The 20,583-nt window shown below is 38.5% G+C and overlaps 1 protein-coding gene across 1 annotated transcript; it reads right to left on the reverse strand.

The window, feature by feature from the left end:
* Positions 1-2,199: 2,199 nt before the first annotated feature.
* On the reverse strand, positions 2,200-16,614 carry LOC145786495 (mitochondrial carrier homolog 2-like). Its single transcript, XM_082598161.1, has 10 exons — positions 16,394-16,614; positions 15,479-15,563; positions 11,855-11,961; positions 11,561-11,584; positions 10,657-10,713; positions 5,976-6,033; positions 5,590-5,701; positions 4,649-4,742; positions 3,716-3,904; positions 2,200-2,743 (listed from the first exon to the last, which is right to left on the reverse strand). Exons 1-10 carry the CDS (start codon positions 16,478-16,480, stop codon positions 2,642-2,644), a joined length of 915 nt encoding a protein of 304 aa, XP_082454287.1. The 5' UTR covers positions 16,481-16,614; the 3' UTR covers positions 2,200-2,641.
* Between the last annotated feature and the right edge of the window lie 3,969 nt (positions 16,615-20,583).

The following is a 20,583-nucleotide window of genomic DNA, read 5'->3' on the forward strand; positions in this document are numbered from 1 at the left end:
TGTATTGGTTTTTGAATAATATAATGCAATCCAATTACATAAGTTAATGTATGTCGCTATTGCAGAATTATTTTTCTCAAAGCTACAACAAGAAGATTGTAGCTCCAAAATCCTAGAAAAATGAAGTAGGCAACTTTTAGAACAGTTTTTGTCGAAAATAAAGTTGCCAGAACATAAAAGGTGTTTGCTCAAGGTGTGCGCTTGAGCACTTCAAGGAAACCCCTTCATTTACAGGAAGATAGAATAATTCACAGACAGCAAGACTTCAACAAGGGCAAACTTTATGGCGTCATCCTGTTCATTTTATAGTTAAAGTCACCAGAGTTTGGAAAGATTTCGTCAAACCTTTCAAAACATTGAAAGTCCGCCCCATTAGCTCAGTGGTTAAAAGCGGCCGACTCCAGATCACGCGGCGCTCCTTCGGTTCTTGAGCACACATTTTAGGACTGCTCTCCACCTGGTGGATGGAATAATTCCCCGGCAACAACACTCGGTAACCGGCCATGCACCAAAAAGCTTCTACAAGTATGCGAAACTACCAAGGATAACCTATCAGAGGCTCTGTTTGTCCGAGGATAAAGATTCAAAACCACGCCACCAACTTTGCTGCCAAATTATTCACACAGACTCGGATTTTGTGGAAGAATCGTTTTATATTTCAGACAGACGTACATCAAAACGCAAAACGTTTCATTTCAACAAATCCCACATTGATTTGACGCAAATAAAATTCAAACATAAAAATAAGCACAATTCTGTTCGTCTAAAACCCAGCCAGTTTTATAGCGTCAAAAAGTGAACCTTTTTTCAAGTTAAAACCAAACTGAACTTTCAAATACGTTATGACATTTATCGTTGCTGATTATCAATAAACATAAAATGAAGAAAGTGTGTTGAAATAAGCATTAAAGCAACAGCTTCAATGGCATAATGTTACAGTTATACTACCGGTTGACAAGGCACGATACATCCATAGAGGAAGTTGAAACCACCTTTGCGTTGAACGAACGTCAATTAACCTGAGGTTGATGTTGCTTCATAAATAAATTAGGTTGTAAAGTACCAGTGGTGTAGCGTGACTCAATTGATTGGGGGGGGGAGGCACTCCGGAATTTTAAATATTTAACTCGATACATAAAAATTTGCTTTTAGGCAATGTTTGGTCAGTAACATTAGAAATTTTACCCATTATCAAAACAACGAATTTATAATAACCCATATTGTTGACATATATGTTGATACAGCGCTTCAACCAATCCATACATATCATATTAAATAGCAATACAAAATAGTTTTTTAAACAATTATGCTCTTAGCATCAATGATTTGAGCGAGGATCGTCATTGACTCACGAACGAATCTTCAGATAACTACGGACAAAATTAAGTTGGACCGTACGCTACTGATGTACAATTTTGCGAGACCTATTTTGTTGAAAAAAAAAGTTGATTGGTTTAGCTAAAACGTATCAACTAGAAGTGTTTGAAAGAAATCGGGCAGAGGACTCCTTTGTGAGTTGAACTCAAAAGATTGAAGACAAAGGAATTATGTTACAAAATTTTGGAATACACCGTATTTTGCTGGAAACACCCCAACGCGAAACTATAGTCCATATATCTTGCTTGACCAAGCACTTTATATGCAAACTCCCTCATTTTGCACTTTATGACGTTTTCTGCGCTGTAACATTCTCCTGCATTTCATACTTTTTACATGCACAGAACGAAACCAAATCAACCTTTATTCCACTGATATTAATTGACTTCAGAAAACAATCAAAAGACAGAAAAAGATCGAAACTTTGAAGTAACCGAAAAACTATATCCCAGTGATGTCACAAATACGTTTGTAAATACTTGGTTGGTAACAATGCTTTTAAATAAACTTTATTTGTGACGTTTGTTACTGCGGAATGCCATTGCTACTTCTTGTCTTGCATCAAAAATGTCAAAGCAGAAAAGTTCGAAGTGCATGAATTACGCAGTGACCCGGACGTGAATTTTTTTTCCCACGTAGTTTCTGTCTCATTTGCATATTTTGGTAAGAGTTTGTATTAAAACCGTGTGAATGCAACGTTTTCTCGTTGGCACGGTTGGTTCAGTGGTTTCATCCTCTGCCTAGTGAACGTGAGAACGTGGGTTTGACGCCCGACCAAGTCAAGCTCTTTCTTTAAATTAATTTTTGCGGTACACAAGTGCTTTTCAAAAATAGTAGGGTTAGGGAAAGATTATATTTTATTATCATTGCAAAATTTCATTGGCAAATAGTTATTTCGCGATCTGAATCAACCAATCTCTCAAAACACTTTCGGAAAATCTTACTTTTAGAGTGACTAGAATCAATGAGACAGAAATCTCGTGGGAAAAAGAATTTTGCAACCCGGACCCCCTACCCTCCTCCCCTGATGGTTTGATACTTCAAAAAAAAATTAAACAAATTAAACCTTATGAAAACATTTTTTTAAATGATAATAACAATATAACTTCAAAATGATTGGGGGGTCACTTGCTCCCCCCCCCAGTACCCTTTAGACGCTAAGCTACTGTACAGTATGATGTGAAATCAAAATCTTGCGAGAAACTATCGGGACTGCTTGCTTGCTCCCATTGTTACGCATGGATGATCATTGTGCAGGGGATTGTTACAAAATAGGCGGGAAAGGAACGGGGGCGACTGACCCTGCGGCCACGATATGGGGAACGGCCTTTCGGAAAAAAAAGCTGGAACCTCTGCTAGCAAGACCCTGTGAAAATAAAATAATAATTTATTGTTTCAGGAAAACACTCACAAGACTGATGGACATAAAAAAAAACACATCAGGAAATCTATAGCTAGCCATTGTTCTGTTTAATAAATCTTTTTGGAAATACAACAGATTTTACGAATACATTTTGGGAATACTTGATTGAATCTCTATCCTCGGACTGGGAAAGCTTCTTTGAAAGCTCAATCCTGGCAGTTTCGCGTAGGCTATAGAGGCTTTGAATCACTGACGCAGGCCCGGTCGCAACTTACTAAAAGGTACCATTAAAAATCCCCTTTGAGCGACAAAGGAAAAGGCAAATAATAGCTAAATTAACTCATCGGTTTGCCACTGTCTAACTTGGCGCAGAGGGTTACGGCGGTAGTAGTCATTGCTTGACGTGGGTTTGATTCCCACCACTGCTCTTCTCATTTTTCTTCCGTAATTACCAAACAAAGTTCGAAGGGGATTTTTTAATGGTACCTTTTCGAAACTTGCGGCCCGGTCACCGAGATTGACAGAGTGAAGCTTCCGATTGTTGAAGTCTTGTTGCCGGGAAATTACACTATTCCGTCTACTTAGTGCCGCTGAATGGAAAGCGAAGTCCTTAGAATGCGTTGTTCAAGTGCACACTTCGAAAGTCCAACCAGCGCCGCTTGATCTTGAAGCTTCTTCGTTCACGAAGTCACGCGCTATCTGACTGAGCGGTAAATTTACAGACAGGGCGGTAAACTTTTTAGAATAAAACTTGTGACGGACTGCAAGAAAATTAGCTGGTAGGAAAAATAGGCTCTATTACCTCTTCAATCGTTAAGTTACCGGTGATGAAAGAAAACAACCAAACCAGCATGTGCCAAGGGTAAACAATGTAGAAAGGAGTGTTCTTCCTTACTCGCTGTTCTAGCGAGTACAGCCTTATGCTGGCTGCCAGGAAGAAAACTCCTTTCAACAAACTTCCAAACAGTCAACAACCTTTGAGTGAAGATCTTGAAGGCAAGCAATCCAATTGTCGTATTTGGGGCAAACAGGTGGTCTGCTTGCTCTAATGTCGGACCCGTTAGCAGCCATGATAGTACCAGTGAGGGAAAGTGGGTACGTTAACGTTTGCACGACATACCGCATCACCATGTGGGTATACTGCCGTAAGTCCTTGAGCTCCGTCTGCAGAACAAAGGATAAAAAATTTGGTAGAGAGGTGATTTTTTTTAACCATAGACAAATAAAACATAACAACCAGACGGCATTTAACAAAATAACATGAAAATAAACTAAAAATTACAAACGTTTTCGGCCATACTCAAGTTAGCCCTTTTCAAGTAATCAAAAGTAATCATTTTTAATTAATTTTTAGTAATTTTTGAGTTATTTTTATGTGATTATGTTAAATGCCGAGTGGTTGTTAAGTTTTATTTGTCAGAAGGTAAAAAGTTATTTAAACAAATTCCAGGCAAGATTAGAGCAAATTTTGAAAATTTTTAGTTAGTGCAGTTTTATTATATATGCCCATTTGCCCATATTTTAAACTTTTGCTAAAACTGCTACAAGCCTAGGAAAAAGTTGAAAATACAAAAACACTATTGGTAGAACCAATAAGAGCATTTTGCGAACGGTAATTAAGTCAGTGGGCCACCATATTGCAACCTCCTTGTCGGCTGCGTAGCCTAGTGATGAGAACGTCTGCGCGACATTCGAAAGGACGTGGGTTCGACACCGCTCCAGAGCACGCGGCTGTGTCTCGGCAAAGTTACTTAATGGCATGTCAAAATAAGGGGAGCTGAAGCAGCTGACTCGAAGACTATATGTCACTTCGCTGCTTCCTGTCGCCTGTTGTATCGCATCTGTGATCGCAGTGTGCTGCATGTTATCGCAATGGGCGAAAATAAAAGCATGATTATTATTACCTACCGAATGTTGCAGCAGGTATGTGTTGACTGCATAGGCGAGTGCATTGCATAGAACGATGCTTAGTACTTCTACTGTGACACGTGGTATGAAGCCTCTGAAATGTAATGTTGAAAAGTTGTAATTTGAGACTGGCAACACTGCGAATTCGTTTTCCGACAAACTCGAAAACATCGTTCAGGATCGAGTTTAATAAATTAGAAGATTTTGAAAAAAAAGCAATATAAGTGTGTAAGCAGTGTAAGTAAGTGTAAGTTAATAGTAAGTGTGCGGTAGAAACGCTATCGGTATGGCAACGTCGAGAGCGAAAACAAAGGAATATGTTACACCCATGAACTATCAACTTAGAACTTGAATAAACACCTTCAACCCTAGCCTTAAACAACACGTACACATTGGAAGAAGGATACAAATATTGCCTTCCCGGTCACTCCATTAAATCTTCAACAGGTAAGTGGATGTAATGTTTGAGTTTGAATAATAAAAATATTCGTGTCAATAAAACAAATCGAAAAAAAGTATTGACAATAGTTTCGACATAACAGCTACATTGCTACAACATGCAACACCAGCACGCCAAAACGTGGTACAGGCTTGGAAACGTAGTAAGGTACACGTACAAGTATGTTGTTGATAACGCGACAAAACCCAAAATATCATTTTTTGTTGTTGTAGCGATGAATTGCAGACCTGGTCACCAAGATTGATAGAGTGAAGTTTTCGTTTGTTGCTGAAGTGTTGTTGCTTGCAAATTATTCTTTCAATTAAATACCGCTGAACGGAGAGCAGCCCTTGGAATTTGTTGCGCAAGCGAACACACCGAGAGTCGAACTCACCCTTCCTTGATCGAGGCGTTTCTTTGTTTGCAAAGTCAGCCATCGGTCTAATTGAGCAATCACGGGTGGAAAAACTTACAACGAGATAGACACTAGGAAGAAACTCACGCATAGAATCCTAGAAAACCTTCCTCGTTGTAGATCTCGACGACCGAGGTGTAGATGTTGTTGTAGACGGTCTCGTGGCCGACAAACTGAGCCATTGTGCGGATCGCGATCACTGCAACAAAACACAATTGACCATTTCCAACCGGTTGTCATACCAACTTAACAATGGTCAGGTGGAGCTTACAGGGAATAATGATATGCTCCTGAGAGTCCAGAGGTGGTGAGCTCAAAACAATGGACCTGGTTTTTATGGGAACCCACTTTACTACCAAACAAATCTGTAGTAAAGTAGGACCTTCCAGTGTAAGCTACAACTCCGTTGCAGAAGAATATGTCAACTTGTAAACTATCAAGTCATTTCGTCACTAACAAGCATTCCGACATACCATGAAAAGGTTGTGAAACAACAGCAGCAGCAAATCTTGCGGATACGTCAAGGCAAGTCTGAAAAGTACGACACAGCTGCTGGTCAGATTTAAACTCTGATTCAAATCAGAACTTGGCAATTTAACACTTCGTCTCAACATTTCAACAACTCATGGTAAGTGGTAAAATATACACATGCCATTAGCCCATTACTGATAAAATTTATATTAAAAAATGCAGTGTAGAAAACGATTTGCATGTAGTGGCCCAAGACAAAACGATCACGTGACAATCATGCCTCTGTCATGGAAACTAGTATCTGTGTCACATGAAGGTTAGTTATGACACGTCTGTTGTTCCTCAGACTTGGACTGCATCTCGGGGGACTACCACAAGTTTCACCAAAATACAAAATTGATCACTTCAATCTTTGGATTGCAATCCGATGGGATTATTGATCCACTTTCAGAGAAAGATAACAGAGGAAGGATTACTGCTTTCAAAGGAGAACGAAAAGACACAATCAGACAGAAGATGAAAACAGCTCAGTTGACGATCAAAACACGAAGACGTTTGCGAGCAGTTTGTCGCAAACTCGGATGTCATATCGATCACCTTTTCAAATTAAACGTTCATTGGACTTAAAAAAAATTCGGCATTAATTACGTCGTTCATTTGTTGTTTGTCCTAAATCGTTTAAAATTTCGGGGAAATGGTTAAATATTCTAGTCACTGTGTGTCACAATCAAGGTGCAAATGCCTCGCGATGGCTTGCTTTGTATCTTCAACAAGCGTGTTGTTTTCATTATGGAATTCTGGTGCGTTGTGTTATTGTCGGTTATGACCTGAAGTAACCTCTGATGACGAAATCTGTATTATGTAACGTGTTTTCTGGAATCATTTTCCCTACGTGACCTTCTATAGACTTCGGTTGTTTACATTTAAATGCTACGTGACCGAACGATGGTTCTTTATGATGTAACCTTCTCGAAGTTATTGGACTGAACAGCCAACTATAAATAGTGGTGTAGTTTGTGTAATGTTTATTCTGAGATTCTGAGATTATTATTATGGGAGTTGTATTATGATGAGTTGGTGATGAGAGTTCATTATTGTAGTAGTAGCAGTTGTTAATAGACGCAAAGATTATTGTTGATCGAGAGTGGAAGTATTGAATACGAGTACTGTAAAGCAAAGTTGATGCTAATATAATTTCTGATTGAAATTAGAATCGTATGAGAAGCTGTGAGTGGATCACGTTAAACTCGATCAATAGTCGCAAGCATTGGAATCTATTGCTGTTTACTATTACTTTGATTAATTGTTGGAAGTGGTGAACCATTCGTTGGAGTCCTTCAAGCGTTTTTATATATCATTTCACCAGTAGAACTATCCGTGAATTTAATTGACTGCTTTTCGGTTTGACCCATTAAACTACGTCATTGAATCTTTCCAAGTCTTTTTCCTGGTAAGAGATAGAAAGAAATCGTGACATTCTGGGGGCTCGTCCGGGAATTTACCGAAAAGATTTAACCGAAAAACCGAAGAATACCAAAGATTTATTGAAAGAATAATAAATTAATGTCAAGATGGCGGATACTGTCAAACATGAGATGATTGAAGACTTAGGGAGCATGGCTGAACGAATGGGGCTGACTGGTAATGAAAAGTCTCAGTTTGTGATGGAAGAGTATCACAAGATAATGGACCAAAAAGCTCAGCGAGAAGCTGACGAAAGAGAAGATAGAAGAGCTGCTCGTGAAATAAGGAAAGCAGAAGTTGAAGCTGAAGAAAAGCGAGCACAATTTGAAGCTGAAGCAGAGGAGAAGCGGGCGCAGCGCGAAGCTGAAGAAAAACAAGCTCAACGAGAAGCTGAAGCTGAAGAAAAACAAGCTCAACGAGAAGCTGAAGAGAAACAAGCGCAGCGCGAAGCAGAAGAAAGAAGAGCGCAATATGAATTGGAAAAGTTAAAACTTGAATTAGAAAGACAAAAGCTGGACATTGGTAAGCGATCTAATTCTACTAATGATAATGCTCGAGATGTTATTGTGGCGCAAGTTAGACGTCCAGATTTGCCATCATTTGTTGAAGAAAAAGATGAGTTGGATAGTTATTTGTTAAGATTTGAAAGATATGCTACAATAGCCAAATTGGAGAAGTCGACGTGGGCTACCCAGCTAAGCATGTTATTATCGGGACAAGCTCTTGATGTATATTCAAGACTTTCGCAAGAAGAAGCCATGAACTACGACAGATTGAAGTTAGCTCTGTTAAAGCGATACAATTTTACCGAGCATGGATACCGTCAAAGATTCCGTGAGGCAAAGCCTGAAAAACACGAAAGCCCAGGTCAATTTATTGAACGTTTAAGAAACCTTTTGTTAAAGTGGTTTGAGCTTTCGGGGGCCGATCAATCATTGGACGGATTGGCAAACCTTATAGTTCAGGAACAATTCACAGATTCATGTTCAAAAGATCTGTCTGTTTATTTAATGAAGAGAAGTCCGAAGAATCTAGAAGAAATAGCCAGTGTGGCAGAACAGTACTTAGTTGCTCATGATGAGAAGTTGTCGACTGAAGAAACGTTGTCATGCGATAATGACGAAGAGCAAACAAATAATTTTAAAGGAGGTGCTGTTCCAAGAGAAGTACGTTGTTTTAATTGTAATGGCTTAGGTCATAAATCTGTTAACTGCCGGAGGAAGACTAACAGAAATCATCAGGAATCGAGGAAGTGGTGCAATCGTTGCAATAGGCAAGGACACGAAGCGAAGGAATGCAAGGACAAGTCGTTTTCCTTACCTAATCAGTCTGGAAAAGATAAAGACACGGACGTTTATCGATGCGGTTGTGCGTTAATGATTCCTGAACCCACGCTTGACGAGGAGAATCCGGATGAAGATGTTTGCGGAAAAATAATACCTGAAGATCACCTGCCAGTAGTGGATGGAAAAGTCGGAGACAAAAAGGTAAAAGTTTTACGTGATTCTGGTTCTACTGGTATAATAGTGAGGAGAGATTTGGTTAAAGACAGTCAATTAACGGGAAAAACTGGCCATGTGACAAAAATAGATACCACTTCAATCCAAGGACCGTTAGCGATGATATCTATCGAAACTCCGTATTGTAGTGGGACTGTGAAAGCGTTATGTTTACAAAACTCTTTAGTTGATCTGATAATCGGAAATGTTTTTGAGGGAAATTCTGAAGTTACTTGTTATTCTTGTGGCAAGAATGGTCACTTTGCTCGAGATTGTTCTGCAGATAATCAGCAACGATCTCACGATGACGGATATTACGAGCGCGAAGAACCGAGGAGAAGAGGCAGGCGGCGACCATTTGGAGTTTGCTATAGATGCGGTAGACGCGGACACTTCGCCAGGGAGTGCGTTGCTGACGGCGGACATTCGGAAAATAGACGTTGCCGTGACAACCACTGCTACCGATGTGGGGAGATTGGACACATAGCCAGGAGCTGCCCTTTTGATGAAAAGGCTTGCTACAATTGTCGTAAAGAAGGTCATCTCGCCAAGGACTGTCCGGAGAGGAGATGTTTCCGATGTAGGAAGATGGGTCATCTCGCTCGCCGATGCACTGAAGATGTTGAGGACGTTGGAGACTTTCGCAGAAAACGTGACTATTGTTTTAAGAAAAGCTATCGTTGGTAGATCATGCAACGATAGACTTATGAGAACTGATTATTGAGTAATTAATTGTTTTATGGTGTGTTTTGTATTGATTGTGTTGTTATATTGTTTGCAACAATATTCTAAGGGGGGGCGTATGTCACAATCAAGGTGCAAATGCCTCGCGATGGCTTGCTTTGTATCTTCAACAAGCGTGTTGTTTTCATTATGGAATTCTGGTGCGTTGTGTTATTGTCGGTTATGACCTGAAGTAACCTCTGATGACGAAATCTGTATTATGTAACGTGTTTTCTGGAATCATTTTCCCTACGTGACCTTCTATAGACTTCGGTTGTTTACATTTAAATGCTACGTGACCGAACGATGGTTCTTTATGATGTAACCTTCTCGAAGTTATTGGACTGAACAGCCAACTATAAATAGTGGTGTAGTTTGTGTAATGTTTATTCTGAGATTCTGAGATTATTATTATGGGAGTTGTATTATGATGAGTTGGTGATGAGAGTTCATTATTGTAGTAGTAGCAGTTGTTAATAGACGCAAAGATTATTGTTGATCGAGAGTGGAAGTATTGAATACGAGTACTGTAAAGCAAAGTTGATGCTAATATAATTTCTGATTGAAATTAGAATCGTATGAGAAGCTGTGAGTGGATCACGTTAAACTCGATCAATAGTCGCAAGCATTGGAATCTATTGCTGTTTACTATTACTTTGATTAATTGTTGGAAGTGGTGAACCATTCGTTGGAGTCCTTCAAGCGTTTTTATATATCATTTCACCAGTAGAACTATCCGTGAATTTAATTGACTGCTTTTCGGTTTGACCCATTAAACTACGTCATTGAATCTTTCCAAGTCTTTTTCCTGGTAAGAGATAGAAAGAAATCGTGACACTGTGTCACCAAATTTTAGAATCAAACCTTTTAAAAAATGCATCAATCAAAAGTTTTTGCCCCACTCAACATGCGTCGCACCCATTTCGCAACATAAAACAGATGATATTTACAAAAACAATAAAACAAAAGTATACAATACAGCAACCAATGCACGCACCTGTCTACATGCCACTGATAACTCTGTATGACCTTCAGCATTAACGGTGCTTTCATCCTGCACGTACAAACCAGCAATACATATTACTTACTAATGTGTTATCTTAAAGTAAATTATATTTTTTCAATAGTGAGACGAAAAGAACGCACCAAGCACATTCGGAATGGCCCGATTCGGTGAGTCCGATCCCTTAACGGGGATTTTTTCAATTTTTTTTTAAGTTATCGGGTACCGTAGTCTAATTATCATTGCCGTTTTAGGGTTAGGGGTTAGGAGTTAGGGGTTAGAGGTTAGGAACTCACCGAATCGGACTCATCGAATCGGACTCACCGAATCGGACTCACCGAATAGTAGCAGACCCAAGCACATTATTGTAATAACAAGCCCATGTGCCAGGAATGTGGAAAAACCTAGTTGGCTTAAAATGTGCTTGAGAAATGTTTCTGTGGCAATGTGATAGTCCAAAATCATACATTCCCAAATGATACAATCAAATAAAATAAGCTCGCTTCTTCAGTAATTTTTTAATATTTTTACCTTATTGCATGATTGGTTATTGAACCTAGCTATCAATATCACATGTGATGGCTACTTGTTCATTAAAAAATTATACAACGTTGCCAGAATCAACTATCCCTTCTATAAAATGCACTTTTACTCTAACATTCAGTCTATGTCGGACACCAAAATGGCCATGTGACAAAATGAACCAACACCCAAGATGGTCTTATGCCATAATGAATACCACAGATGTGACAAACTGACGATATCAAAGTATTTCTCTACTACCAAAGAATTAAGCACAATATACATATGAAGCATGATACGAAGTCATTAAATAAAAATGTACTTGTACGCTACAACTGTTCACATAAGTTATTTTGTTTTCCTCTGGCACACTTACTTTTTCTTTATTGATTCCAATATTCTAAAAAAGACAAAACAATGATAATTATAAAACCAGAAAAACTTAACAAGCACAGGCTATTAATAAGAGAAGATAGTTGCCATGTAAAATGATTTTTAAAGAGTTAATCACAACATTGTGCTTCTTTTAGTAGCTATAAGAATCTCAAAGTATTTTAAAAGAAATCAAATCCCAGCCATTGAATTCAGGAAGATTAAAAAACCTATCTTGTTGTGAAGGCAGCAGCTAAACAACCTATATACACATATCAATAAAAAGTTTGTAACTTACAGTTGAAACTACTGAATACGTTATTGATGAGGCAGCGTTAGCGCATATTCTTGGAATTAACCCACGATACAGGCCTAGGTATCCATCTGTTTGTTGTATGTGTTTAACTGAAATAAAATTCTTAAATAAACAACATGCATACATAGCATCACAAACTGTTTTTAAAAAGAACAATTTAGTATCAATACTTGTAATTAGTTATGTAACAATCTGAAAGCAACCAACAAACTTAAATTGGTTTGGTAACTCTATTTGGACAACACAACCACAAATAACTGACACTTTTATTTAAGCAAAATATAGTAGAAAAACTATATATATATATAAAACTATGATTCTATATCACTTAATAGAATCAAATTTATGTTCAACATTTGAAAAACAGAACCAGGTTAGGAGCAAAATGGTTGAAACCATTTGGGACGCCTGGTCAATCAAATCAAAAAATAATGGGACACAATAGTAAATGAGAACATGAAGTAAACTTAATTCACTTGTACAACAACCTTGCAAAGGCTTTAATAAAATAGAAAGCAACTACATCTGCAAATAAAAGAATACATAAATAACTGCTTCCGAACGTACATAATGCTACAACAACAGAACTGAATGAATAAACGAATAAAGAAAACGTAGAACCAAGGCGTGTAGAAAACAAGGCAATAATTAACTGAGTAATAAGCTTGAGGGACAGAGCGCCGTGCTCAGAAACACACGACATTCTCCCCCTCTCAAAATTGCATTATATATAGCACAACCACGCAAAATAGTTCATAAGCGTAACTTGGACAGCAGGCGTGATTTTACATGAAATCAAAGCAGACTGCTAAACATATGGCACAGCACCATAACGATCAACCGAACGACGAATACGAGTAGATCTGCGTAAGTGTGTTGTATCAGTGGTGGGCGAAGACGATGACATAGAGTGATCAGTAGTTTCACGTTGTACAATGTTGCCATCGTCACTACGCACACTTAAATTTACATCCGGGGATGTTGAAGTCACGTCATTATTTACAAATCCATTGGGTAGAGCAATAGCCTCACCATTCGCCACTGGAGGAGGCAAACGTATCAAGTTTGCTTCGACTGGAACATCCTGGTCAACCGGTAAAACAGGTTCATCCGATTGTCCCAATGGTGCAATATCTTTGAGAGAAACCGTTGTTTCTCTGCCAGAAGGAAAACGAACACGAGCATAGTTAGGGGTGGCATGCATGAGCTCTACTTCGTCAACAACAGGATCATACTTTGATAAACGAACATGACGCCGTAAAAACACTTTATTTGGTGTTGATAACCATGTCGGCATAGAAACTCCAAATGACGATCGACGTTTATACACAAATAACCTTTCGTGAGGCGTTTCATTTGTAGCGGTGCAAAGCAAAGAGCGGATAGAATGCAAAGCGTCGGATAGCACGCTTTCCCAGCGCGACATGTCAAGTTTACGAGACTTTAATGCTGATTTCACTGCAGACCAAATTATTCCATTATACCTTTTACATTGTCCGTTTCCAGGAGCATTATAGACAGACGTCCTACTGCATGCAACACCATGACTATTAAGATACGATGATAGTTCTTTGGACATGAAAGCCGAGCCCCTATCGGAGTGTACATACGCAGGCATACCAAATAACGCAAACAATTGGTTTAAACAAGAAATAACAGTTCGCGCATCAGTACTTGCACAAGGAAACGCGAAAGGAAAACGAGAAAATTCGTCCACAACTGTTAACATGTATTTGTTCTTGGACACAGACGGCATAGGGCCTTTGAAATCTAAACTCAGTCGCTCAAACGGCTGGGTAGCTTTAACAAGATGCGCATTAGGTGGTTTATAAAAGTTAGGTTTGATTTCTGCACATACGCTGCAGTTTTGCACCGTTTTCCGAACGTCGTCGACAGAATAAGGTAGATTTTTAGTTCGAACAAAATGAAGCAAACGAGTTATACCAGGATGGCATAAAGATACATGAATATCGTGTAGCACATTATTATGCATCGTAGCAATGTATGCTCTGGACAGTGCATCGGGAGCGGAGTTATATTTCCCAGAGCGGTAAACAATGTCAAAATTGAACTCACTTAGTTCCATACACCATCGTTGCACTTTATTGTTTTTAATTTTGTTATGATTTGTGCTTGAGTACATAAATGAAACTGACCTTTGATCCGTCACAACCGTGAAATGACGACCACTTAGAAAATGCTTCCATTTTCGTATTGCTTCGACGATCGCTAAAGCTTCCTTTTCTATGCTGGAATATCGAATTTCACTCTTGTTTAGCATCCTCGAAAACAAAGATACAGGGCGTCCTTGCTGATTCAGCGTTGCTGATACTGCATTGTCGGATGCGTCGGTTTCAAGCACAAACGGGAGTTGTTCATTTACTGTCCCAAGAGTAGCAATGCTCAAATCTTTTTTCAACGTGGAGAGAGCTTGTATTGCTTGCTTATCAAGTGGAAAAGTTTTTGACAAAACCAGAGGTTTAATTTTTTCCGAGTACTGAGGGATCCACTGCGCATAGTAAGCAAACATGCCTACCACGCGCTGAAGTTCTTTAGCAGTGTTAAGAACAGGCATTTCGATAACTGGTTTTATTCTTTCAGGATCTGGTTCAACTATTTGTAGTCAAGATGTAGTTGCTTTTTGTTTTGAGCTGCAGAAACTGCACTAAAGTTGCAGTCAGCACTGAGCTGTTTTAGTCTTTGAAGAAAACTTTCCAGGGGTTCGTCCACTTTTGCCTGCATGTGTTAAGTCAGTGTCGCGCAAAAATTTCGTTGATTGGTTTATTGTAGAGGATGTCTAACTGAGCAATGGCGTTATCGTAAGTGTCACTTTCACTGATGTGCGCATACACATGTGACTCTAGTAAATTTACTAGGATATCGAGCTTCACTTGCGCATCTGCACCCTCAATCCTTGCGATGTAGTTTCGAAATGTCCGCTTCCAATGTTGCCACTTTCTTGAGGCTTCCGGGGAGTTTGTGTCGACCCCAAACACTTGGGGTTGCATGAACTTATGCATAGCTACTATTTTATTAAATTGAAGTAAACTTAATTCACTTGTACAACAACCTTGCAAAGGCTTTAATAAAATAGAAAGCTTCTGACGGTCATGGCTGCCGAGAAGTTGTCAAATGGCCTCTGAAATTACCATGCCACTAGGCCATGTTTGGTCATCGCCTTCCATAGCCAACCATTGATACTTGAATCTTTTTTTCTTCACTTGCAATTGTAACTTTTTTCACAAACAAGACAATGTCTCTCACATGCCGACAAGCAATATTGCTGATAAAAGTTTTGCAAAACCCCTCTAACTACACCCATTTGGGAAGCAGTGTATTTACAGTAAATACAACTGCAAATATGTTTCAGGGCCTTGTTTGAGTTGTTCTTACCTCAGTGAATGCAAAAAAACGATATCAATAAAAGGTTGTTGGGAAGAAGCCTGGTTAGCTTAGTTGGGTTAGCTTAGTTATACTACCTTTGCACACTATGCTAAAACATCTCATATAACTGTGAAATGAACATGGCACCAATAAATAGAACAATGCATACGTACATAGCACAATAATGTATTAAATTTAAAGATACCATCTTCAACAACTTACTATATTGAAATACGCTTGGATACTGGTACTGCTTGCGAAAGAACAAGTTTCGTCCAAGTACAGGTGCTAAAGGTTCATGGCCAAGCTAGAGAATTAGATCAAGACAAAAATATAGCATTAGGTAATTTTCTGAACTTGCATTTATAAAAAGTATAAAAGAAAAATCATGAGACTGGATGACTAAACACAAATTTGACAAGGCCACATGGTCAGGATATTGCTAGTGTCACTCATGCAACAAAAAGTTATTGTTATAATACTATTCTTCTCACCACTTCATGCTTTGCAGATGAACTTATAAGCTAACAAACAATCAAAGGAATTGCTTGTATATAATGAGTTTTTTATTTCAAAAATATTTGAGTTGATAATAGGCTAACCTTACAAATAGTGGCCAACAAAAAATAACTTTAACCAAATTCTACATTGTTAGATGGCAATAATTGTGTATGTAAAGTGTATTGGTTTACATTTTTGGCTCTGAATGAAAACAGTTACAGCTTAAAATAGGTTCATCTGGAATTAATATATTTATAAATTATGTCTATATAGGACTATAGGTGTGTTGGGAGCTGGTATACAAGTCCCCCCCCTTGGTAACTCATGACAAAGACAGGACTCCACCAAACATATAGGGTGAAACTACTTTACCTTTGCTTTACTGCTCACACACTTCAATCCACATGTTTTGGTCAATTCCTCTTTGTAATGAGTTACCAGGGGGGGGGACTTGTATACCAGCTCCGTGTGTTGTGTATCTAGCAATCTCACTCAAAGCGTAATTAAGAACACCAAATATATACAATGCGAAAGTGATTTATACCTTTCATTACTTAAGGAAAAATTTTCTCTACTAGCAAAATTGCAGGTTACCAATACTGATTACTTGGGTGACTGTGATAAGAAAGCACTCACTTGAATCAAAACTTTAGTGTAAGTAAATGGATGTGCCAATGCAGTCATCGCACAGCCAAGTCCAATGGAGTTCCAATCAACAGACATGATGCAGACTATCTACAATCAACTGAAACACAGATCAGCAATTAGATGTTGTGACCATTGTATTTCAAGAATCAGGCTTGCTGCCAATATCAGCAACTATCCCACTAAACAACTGTGCAAGAGTAGGAGCGAACTGTTTTGTGCCGTTGTGGCACTTTTAACAAATTTGTCTAATTTATCAGGTTTTATGTTACGGTACAGTAAGTTACTAGATTTTCAGGAGCTTGTAGGCTATAGCATCATATGTTTTAAAATTGTTTTTGATGCTTAAATAGACCAGTGGTTTTTAACATCTTCCCATGTTAGCACCACTTTAAAATCAGCAACCATTTCTTGCACCTTTACCTAAAATAGATGAAAATCACTAAACACTCACAATCTAGGCTACTAGATCAACTGTAAGCCAACTTCTAACAATAAGAAGAATCATTGAAGAAATCAAAGCCAGGAACTGGGTGCTGTTCTCAAATTTGCAGATTTTAAAAAGAGCATTTGATTCAGTTAAGAGTGAAAAAATGTTTGACATTCTAAAAGCACATGGTATCCCACAATAGACAGTTGGTGCAACTAAAGCGTTGTAGGCTACCAAAATAAAAAAGCAAAAGTTGTTACTGAAAATGACCAAACAGACTTTTCAAAATATTCACACTGGTGTACAACGGGACAAAACTCCTGATCTAAGGCTATATTACCGTTACCCTTACTTATCCAGTCTAGTCCAGACGCTCAGTTTTCAGAGTTTTTCTCAGGGTTGCCAACCTGTCTTCACCAAAAAAAGCCAGACCTAGTCACAAAAAAAGCCTAAAAAAAGCCAGAAGAAAATAGCTGAAAAAGCCAGTATAAAATAGCTGAAACAACCAAGAAAAAGCCAATTAGTATTCATTAAACATACACATATAAAAAGTGCACAACCAAATAGTGTCCCACCGAACTTTGATTTCAGCGACAACGCAGAAACATAGTTAATGAAAAGACAAGCAACTAGAAAATTTTCTAGTTTCGGCTTCAAAACGACATTCGGTCGGACACTGCAACCAAATATAAGTTAGAAATCACTGCTCCGATTGACGCGGACTGAATTTTTTTCTAAAAAAAACGGGAAAGGTAAAATTAAGCCAAAAAAAAGCCAAAATTATGTTGGCTTTTTATTAAGTTGACAAAAAATCGATGAAACATGAAAAAAAGCCAGAAAAAGCCTAATTTTTCTGGCTTTTTTTATTTAAAAAAAATAAGCCAAGGGAGTTGAAAAACAGCCAGATTCTCAAAATCTGGCTTCAAAAAAGCCAAATTGGCCACCCTGGTTTTTCTTGCAGTTGCTGCTTGCTGGTTCGGTTGCTGCATTAATCATATTTAGCGTTGCCAGTTATTATAGGAAAAATAACTGCTACAAAAAAAACAAGCCAAAAAACGGAAAGTTTGAACCAAGAAAAGTCATCAAAATCAAATCTTGAATTGAAGAAAACAAACTTCCACTAACTCCATTTTTACTTTTTACTTTAACCTTTATAAACACGTGTGAAGTAAAATTTTAATGATTAAAAACGTCTGGAAAACTCTAAGTTTAACTCTGGCTTCCGGCAGTAAATCTTGTTCTTCTCTGCTAGAGAGAGAGGGAGAGGAAGGAAGATAAGGAAGTTAGAGAGGGAGAAACCTATGACTTCGTCTGTTGCGAGAATAGTATACGATACAATTATAAACAATCCGAATAATATGGCACCATAACAATCTAGATTCCACAGAGACAGGAAGCAAGGAAAGACTATAGACCTAGCCTACTATATTAGTCATCAAGTCAGATGCTTCCCGTGATTTTAATGTGACAAATGTCAAGCAAAGGCATTACGTTGAAACAAGATAGGCTTGTTCAGTAAAAATTAAAGCAAAACGTTGTTTACTGCTGCGATATTCAAGTGAAGTCCTGTGGTTTTATTCAAATACGGTATCAAAAAATGTCATGCCCTGCAAAAGTCGTATGAGAAAAACAAAACAAAGAAAAGAAGAAAAAAAACTCCTAGGCCTACGCAAAAACAACAACTGTTAACTGCGAGCATAAAGGGCGAAGCAATCTTTTGCGCTGAAAACACAACACAGTTTTCTTCACAAAGTTCAAAAAATATCTCAACACTAGGGCTACCATAGGCCTACGTCCTCTTTTAAGAGAATTTGTCCTCTTTTTTCAAGAAAAATGAATTGTCCTCCAAGGACACTAAAAAATGCTCAAATGTCCTCTTTTTTGACAGTTTGGGTTTTCATGCTTATATATTTTTCAATGGGATTATATTGCTTGATGGCGTTTCAGCGACGGCTTGCAGGCTATTTGTTTTCTAAACATTTTGTATACGGTACCAACGAAACATGCTGATTAACAAGAAATTGGCGAATTTTATGGAGCTGGTGTTGAACGTTCATTGCTTGGTTCACTGTAAGATAATAAACGACATTTTAAAGGCCATGCTCACACTTTAACAAAAAAACTATTTTTACCTTCATACGTTTTATGTTCATGTTGATACAACGCTTGCAGACGTTGTTGATTACCAACTCAGTTTGGTTCGTTTGTTAGGCTACTCGAAACAAATCGAAACGAATGTCTAAAAGTGCAATGTGTATAACACCTAACCTACAGCAAAAGAAATCGTGGCATGGATAGGCCTACAGCTGTACAAACTTACAGGCCTACAGCTGTAGGCTAGGCCTACAGCTGAACAGCTTTTTAGTTCACACCGTTTTTAGCATCTTAGCTGTAACGTGCACTTTGTGCAGCCTAGGCTACTGTTTTAGTCATGTTTCTTGTAAATAATTTATCAATTTCGTTAAGGCTGACCATTCCTTGTTGAAAAAAGTTAAGGCTTGACCTGGAAATCAGCAAAATGTGACCTGATTTGTCACATTTTGCAGACTTTTGCGATCATGGCTGTTACAAACACATCGTCGTTTCGAGCCGGTTGCAATGCTTTCTCTCTGATTTTTGACGTTACATAGATATTGCGTAAATATTCGTCTTGGCAACGTCACGTGTAGGTCTTCTACATTTGTCGCCAGTGTGGCGGCGTTTCAAACTCTCTCGATACGAATCATCGTGGAATCATTCGACAGCGGCTTTCTTTCTCGCTCGCTATAATGATGTAGGTGTTTTGTTGTTCAACGTAGATTCTATGTATTTAGTACAGATATGGGTCATTGCTTTCGAAGCGCACAATTGTCCAGTCGAACGCTGTCCATCCATCGTCCAATTTACTTTGACCAGATTAGTAGCTTGATGTGAGTCTAGCGCAGGGGTGGGGAACCCGCGGGCCAAATGCGGCCAGCGTGACTGTTCCATGTGGCCCGCGTCAATATTTCTTTACCCAAAATATATTGAAACAACAGCTCAAAAAAGAGTAGGCTAGGCTCTGCATTCTCGGTATATTGCGAATGGCTTTCTATGACTAGTTAATCCATCATAGAAGGCAATTTGTAACAACAATGTGACCAGTTATTGTTAATCGGTCAGTTATGCCATTCGTGAAAAGTGTTTTGCAGAGTAGCCTACTTCTCAAATTAGCAAAATTTTACGTTGTATAATGGCTTCTGCAAAGAAAAGAAAGATTAGTGATGAAGGCAGAATGTTCCAGAAAGATTGGACAAACTTGTACTTTGTTGAAGTAGCCTAAGTGGCAAACCTGTGTGCATTGTTTGTGGTAAATCTGTAGCAGCAAAGAAAAAATCACATTTAGAGCGTCATTATGACTCCTGCTATTTGAAACAGCTAACAGGGCAGGCGAGGCAGGATAAGATTAGTGTCCTTAGAAGAGAGTTACAAGCGCAGCAAAGCACTTTGTCAAGGTAGGCTACTGCAAACAGGGTGAAGATATTGTCAGAACGAGTTATGAAGTTACCATACTGAACTGATAACAAATAAGCTGAAACCACATGCAGATGGAGAATTCGTGAAAGAATGCATTGTCACCGTTGTCAAGCTACTAGCTAAAATTTCGAAATTTTTAGTGGCCCGCCTTTGTTATTTCTCATTTTATGTGGCCCGCAATACTAAAAAGGTTCCCTACCCCTGGTCTAGCGTGTATTCGTACTTTTAGTGCAGTTTCATTTATGGCATGAATATA

The sequence above is a fragment of the Aplidium turbinatum genome, chromosome 17 (assembly GCF_918807975.1).
Source record: "Aplidium turbinatum chromosome 17, kaAplTurb1.1, whole genome shotgun sequence".
NCBI lineage: Eukaryota > Metazoa > Chordata > Ascidiacea > Aplousobranchia > Polyclinidae > Aplidium > Aplidium turbinatum.